This window comes from Electrophorus electricus, chromosome 16 (assembly GCF_041902795.1).
Source record: "Electrophorus electricus isolate QZ-2024a chromosome 16, ASM4190279v1, whole genome shotgun sequence".
Lineage (NCBI taxonomy): Eukaryota > Metazoa > Chordata > Actinopteri > Gymnotiformes > Gymnotidae > Electrophorus > Electrophorus electricus.
The window spans coordinates 26360475-26366498 of record NC_137512.1 but is presented as its reverse complement, the minus strand read 5'-3'; the positions used below and the strand labels follow the sequence as shown (position 1 = coordinate 26366498).

Genomic DNA, 6024 nt, shown 5'->3' with positions numbered 1-6024 from the left:
TCAGGAATGAGCTCTAGTACTTCATCTACATAATGACCACGATGGAGGCCGAGGAGAAACAAACAGTCGTGTATGATCATTTAACATACATGGCCAAATTCAAACTACTTAAAATAAATTAGTACGTACTGTAGAGTATTGTTTATTATACTGATGTTGTTAAACTCTAGCACTTATTGTTTAATTACACTTATCAAGCGATACCTTATGTATTTGTCTTTCTAGTCATCAGCAATGATGCCTGTATTTCTACAGTATTCTAGTTCACTGGTATTTATAACAAATAAATAATATATATATATATATATATATATATATATATATATATATATATATATATATATATATATATATATATATATCTCGTCAGCATAACCGACATGAATGTAGGTAAACACGGTTATACAGATCATATAAAAGAATTTGCGGGATGGGACTTTGGGTTACTATGGTCGAGCATGGCAACGGCGCGGTCATGGTAACGTTGCGACGCCTTGCAAACAGGAAATGAGCAACTCCGCGCGTGAAGCTAAGCTACCCAGCGTCACCCTCCTTTAAATGAAGCTGTTAGCTAACCTAACAGACCCAGGCGGCTCACTGTCGCCAACTCTGTAAATGAGGTAGCTAACCTAGCAGACCAGCTACCTCAACCGTAACACATTCGCTAGCTCTGTAAGTGGAGTAGGGTAGCGACCAGCCTACAATTGCCCATAACAGCGATCAAGACTCGGTGTTAAACAGGCAGTCGGCAGCTAGTTGGCACGCTAGCTGTAGCTAAGTTAGCAGCTGGTCTGTGTGTGTGTGTGTGTATGTATACTAAGCTACTCAAAGCCAGGCTCAGCTGTAGTAGGTTGGTGAAGTGTCGTAGTGATGGCCTTCTACGAGGTCTATTCTCATCCGGCTTTGATAAGGTATAAAACCAGCTTCTGTACACGAGCCACATTGTTTGTTGTGGTGGTTTTTTGTCTGACGTACATTTCCCCGCTGCTCGTGGCTTACAGAAGCCAAGGTAATCTTTTGATCCCTGGGTGTGTGAGGCAATACAGGCCACTAAACGCTTTCTGCGATCATTGTCTTATTTAATGATGTGGTGAACAGGTTTCTGGGTGAAGCGAAGTACGTATGAAGAGCAGCCGGTTGTACGTTTCCAGTACCAAATGTTACTGGTCGGAGCCACTGGGTTAACGGGGGAGTATGTGGCGTGGAGCACCTTTCCGAACTTCAATCGTTTGCTGGAAGGCAATCTTCGCATCCCTGCCGTGTCTGTAAGTACTGCATGTGTGCAAAACGATAGCGCTAGTTTGGCGGATCCGGTGAGAGCTTTTCTGTTACACTCTTCCTTTTATAAACGAATATTAATCGTAGTAACTGATAACTGGCTCATGGTTAACCTGGTCCTCACACAGGTCCAGGAGGAGGACTGGAACCATGATGGGAAGCCTGACCGCTTAATACTTCAACTTGCTATTCCTCTAAAAGCAGGAGAGCAAGTGTACAGCATTCAGCTTCTCCTCACGTTCTCTTATCAGTTGTTTGTATGCAATAGCACGCTCCTCATGCCATGCTTACCTGACATGACACATACCCTGTTTGTGTATTGTAGTTTTTGACTAACACAAACTGTGTGTGCATGTGTGTGTGTGTAGAGGATGTCCACTGTGGTGATGCAGACACTTGCTCTGCTGCAGTACTCATCCTCTGTCCCAGGATCGCAGCTCTTTGTCAGTGGAGATTTGAGGCTCCACCAGAGAATTCCACTCCCTCACCGCGGGCTGCACACTTCTTATAACGTGAGTGTGTATAAACACACCATTACACACCTCACTACCTGTATTCCTCTGCACATCTGATCATGTTCAGTTCAGTAATCACTTATAGAAAGCAGGTAGCTCAGACAGACATGAGAAACATGTATTTAAATCTGCAGGGATTGGGGAATGGTCAAAGTCACAAAAATGCCACCCTTCTAACCTGAACTTTCCACAGAAGTTCATTTTTTCATAGCGTGCCATCGTGTTTGGTGGAAAATGAGCCACTGTGTACAGACGTCCCTCAGGACACTCCTGACCTTTGGGTTGTGTTTAGGTTCTCAACTAGTCTCATCTTTGACAGTTTCTTGTATTTCTTTCTCTTTAGAGACCACCAGAAATGCATTTAAAATAACATTTATTGGGTGTAAATATAACATTCTTTTGCTCAAAAAAAAAAGCAAAAAAGCACCTGCACTGACAAACAAGCACCTGTATAGGCACAGAAGCCAAACATGAAAATGAGTATACATTTACAATTACCTTTACGACATTTGGCAGACGCTCTTGTCCACAGCAACTTACAAAAGTGCTTTATTTCCTCATAAAATACATCATAGCCAGTACAGTAGGTTAGAGCCCAATATACCAATGAACTAGAATACTGTAGAAATACAGGCATCACTGCTGATGACTAGAAGTATGAACCACATATAAGCTCTATAACAGACAACAATCGGTGCAATAAATAATAAGTACTAGAGTTGGTCAACATAGGAGCAGTCAACGTCAGTGTAATAAACAATACCCTGCAATAAGCACACTGCTCCTGCAGAAATAACAGGGAAATAACAGCAGAAATAGATTAGCATGAACAGCTCAAGAGAGGAAGAGTGACCACCCTGGTTTACCTGTAGCTCCTGGCTAAGAAGACTCCACCTATCCAGCTACTGTATGTGCAGGACTGCTATAAACAGTCATCTCCATGTCCAGGTGTCAGTGGTGGATTCTGCCAGCCCCTTTGCTAGTGCGTACGACCTGGCCAAAATCATCAGAACATATCAAGAGAGAAACTGTAAGCAAAGTTTGTGTTGTGTGTTTGTGTGACTGTGTGTATATAGGTGGATATACATACTGTGTGTGTATGTATAGGTGTGTGTACATGGCTGTGTGTATCCCACTGTGTGTTTTAAGCCTAGAAAACAAGCTTTATCCATTGGGCGCACAGTCCTGTTACTGAGTGTTCCTCAAGTGAGAATGGTGCTGTATTTAACCCCATCTTCACCTCCCCCCAGTGACCACCCACCTCTCCTGTCCAGCTCCAGTGTGGATGGTTGGTCGAGCTGCATATGCTCCCTTTCAGATGAATGTGGAAATCAGGTACCCAGTGGAAACAATCAGATATCCTTTACAGTCCACTGTGGGAGAGACCCCGTGATCAGAAAGTAAAGAACCGTGTGAAAAAAGCCATGTCCACCACATAGTGTTTGCTTATACCATTGCAACTTACCAGCATTTAGGAAAAATGATAAATAAAATCACAATATGGTTCCTATATTTTATATCATTCCACTCCAGTGTAATAAGTAGGCCACTATTATATGATTGTCATGATATTATTTGAAATGATATTAGAGGTGTAAGGTGGAACAGATATCTGGTCGTGGTATTTCTGTCCATGGTACAAGAACCATTATCTTTACTCTGTTACATGTTGTTGGAGGGTGTGTTGAATTTACATTTACAGCATTTAGCTGATACTTTATCCAAAGTGACTTACAATTATGACTGAATACAACTTGAGTAATTGAGGGTCTTGCTCAGGGGCCCAACAGTGGCGACGTGGCAGTGGAGAAACTTGAACTGGCAACCTTCTGATGACTAGTCGAGTACCTTAATCTCTAACCCTTTTGATTTGAGTTTTCTCCTTGACTGAGTGTTCCACTTATATGCCAGGCTTTTGGGAGATGGTCAAGTTTGCCTGGATCCAGTATGTTAGTGTGCTGCTGATCTTCCTGTGGGTTTTTGAGCGGGTTCAAACCTTCGTCTTTCAGAACCATGTCCTGCCCACAGTCGCTGCACCAGTGCTGAAACTCCACCAATCCTGATCTGCTGCACTGTGTGTGTGTGTGTGTGTGTGCGTGTGTGCGTGCGCGTGCGTGCGTGTGTGTGTGCGCGTGTGTGTGTGCGCGCGTGCGTGTGTGAGAGACAGAGGATGTTAATATTTTTGAGGTAGTGTTAGTAATGATTTGATTAGACTGATCCTCTGTTAATGACCAATTTTAATGTGTGTATAGTTTATTGGTTATTGCTGTAATTATATGTCACATGCTGTTTTTTCTGAAGCCTGTAGCTATAAATTGGTGCTGCTCGCCTGGGGGTGGTTTTGTGTTTGTGTTTGTGTTTGGGTGTGGATGTGGGCGTAGCCGGACCAAGCCTGACTCACATTTTCTTAATGTTACTGATCCCAGTAAGTAAAAGTTCTCAGACCATTGGTGGTTTCCTATAGAGTTAATTGGAGGATTGGTAATGAGGAGCTACATTCTGACATGTCAAATCAAAGATTTTAAAACTGTTCTAGCTGTTTTTTGTCAGACTTAACCACGGAGTCCCTCCTGCCCCTTTCGTCCCACACCTTTACATTACTGGTCAGACTTATCCAGAGTGCCTATCCAGTGCTCCTTACACATTTACCAGTGTGGCAGTGTGTGCACTTACTGAGTACTATACCTTGGCCGGATTGATGCCCTACCTGTTCTACCAGTTGTGCTCCACCACTGAGTCCATTTGATCCCTTTAATCCCACACCTCCATCCAACCCTCCTTCCAAGCACGAGCTCACTGCTTATCCCACCCTTTTGTGTGCTGTGCTCAAAATAAGTGCCCTGCATGGAGGACCACCTCTTTATCGGGCAAGTGTATTTGTATAGCACTTTTCTACACAGAGGTGTAATTCAAGATGCTTTAAATAAATATAATAGAATGACATTTTAATAAAGTCCGCTCTCTAAATAAGGAAGCCAGCGTGGAGGTTTTAGATGTGCAGTAATGTGCTCTGTTCTCTTTGTCTTGGTTAAAACTCTCAGCAGTGCTCTGAACATGTTATAGCTGTTGAATGGAGAGATCAGTATAGTAGTCAACCCTGCAGAAACCACTGGAGAAGGAAAAATAAACAACTAATACCCAAAAATAACACACAAACCACAATGATTATAGTAGTCGATAGCCCCCCGATTGATTCTTAACTTTAAATGATCATTTAGAGTGTTTTGGAACACTGAACATTGAAGGTGTTCTTTTATTAAAAATTGCTGCCCCCCCCCCCCCAAACCTATATTGCCTAAACAAATTGTAGCCTGACAGATTTGTCAGGCTAAGCAATAGTGTTAGTAGCCAAGCTTTAGTGACCCTGAACCATCAGGGTTAAAGCTTCAACTCACACTTTAAGATGGTCTGTTTTAGGTAATAGAGTTCTTGCAATGTGCAAGAAGGGAAATCTTACAATGTCCATAACATAAATCATGTACACCCATTTTAGCTTTTGTTGCAACTTAGCTAGTAAGAGAGGCTTGAACATGGGTGGACGTGGACATCATAAGCAAGTCTTTAATTCTAGCTATTTTGGTGATGGATTTTATGTGGCTAGTAAAGGTAAGGTCTGCAAGATTTATTAGGTCCTTAGCTTTAAGATCCCTTGATTCAAGATTTTTTTTAAGACACTACTGTCTGTTGCCAAATATAATAACTTCTGTTTTGTCTTTATTTAACTGAACAAAAATTCTGTATCATCCATTTATGTGCTCCATAAAATAGGCATCGTGTGTCTGTTGGGATATAATCATCCAGTGAGGAAGGTGGGTATATCAGTGTATCATCTGCGTAACTGAGAGGGAATTCTGTTGTGTTGTACAAATTGGCCTAATGGCATCAAATATATAGACTGAATAAGAGAAGGCCCAGAACTGATCCTTTATCTTGTCTTTTTTCTTGTAAGCTTGATGGAGTTCTTTCTTCATGACTTTTGAATTGCAACCTGCTCAGAATGGGAAACACTTGTGGAAATGCTCTGTGGTTCGGCCCTTACTTATTTTAACAGCTATTATTTTAGAATCCTCCCCATCTTAGGGTCACCCAGTAAGACTCATTCAGACCTTCACTAATGATGTAGATACTAAGTAGATATTAATGATCTACTTTTTTGAAGCTTGCTCAGGCGGTGTTGTGGCTGGGCTAGGGTTATGACTGGCATGCTGTCTCTTTTATAGCCCCAATTTCT

At 42.0% G+C, this 6024-nt stretch overlaps 1 protein-coding gene across 1 annotated transcript; it reads left to right on the top strand.

Moving 5' to 3' along the window:
- The first annotated feature begins 499 nt into the window (after positions 1 to 499).
- tmem231 (transmembrane protein 231) lies at positions 500 to 5710 on the top strand. The gene is made up of 7 exons (XM_026996524.3): positions 500 to 1009; positions 1099 to 1265; positions 1407 to 1535; positions 1647 to 1790; positions 2742 to 2823; positions 3044 to 3149; positions 3694 to 5710. The coding sequence occupies exons 1-7, from the start codon at positions 871 to 873 to the stop codon at positions 3854 to 3856; spliced, it is 930 nt and encodes a 309-aa protein (XP_026852325.3). The 5' UTR covers positions 500 to 870; the 3' UTR covers positions 3857 to 5710.
- Positions 5711 to 6024: the final 314 nt, after the last annotated feature.

What these genes read in the sequence shown, in the direction of transcription:
- tmem231 (XM_026996524.3), top strand. Translation starts at nt 871, where the DNA reads ATGGCCTTCTACGAGGTCTATTCTCATCCGGCTTTGATAAGGTATAAA. An exon ending in TTCGCATCCCTGCCGTGTCT is followed by an intron (nt 1,266 to 1,406) that starts GTAAGTACTGCA and finishes GTCCTCACACAG; the next exon opens with GTCCAGGAGGAGGACTGGAA. An exon ending in GGCTGCACACTTCTTATAAC is followed by an intron (nt 1,791 to 2,741) that starts GTGAGTGTGTAT and finishes CTCCATGTCCAG; the next exon opens with GTGTCAGTGGTGGATTCTGC.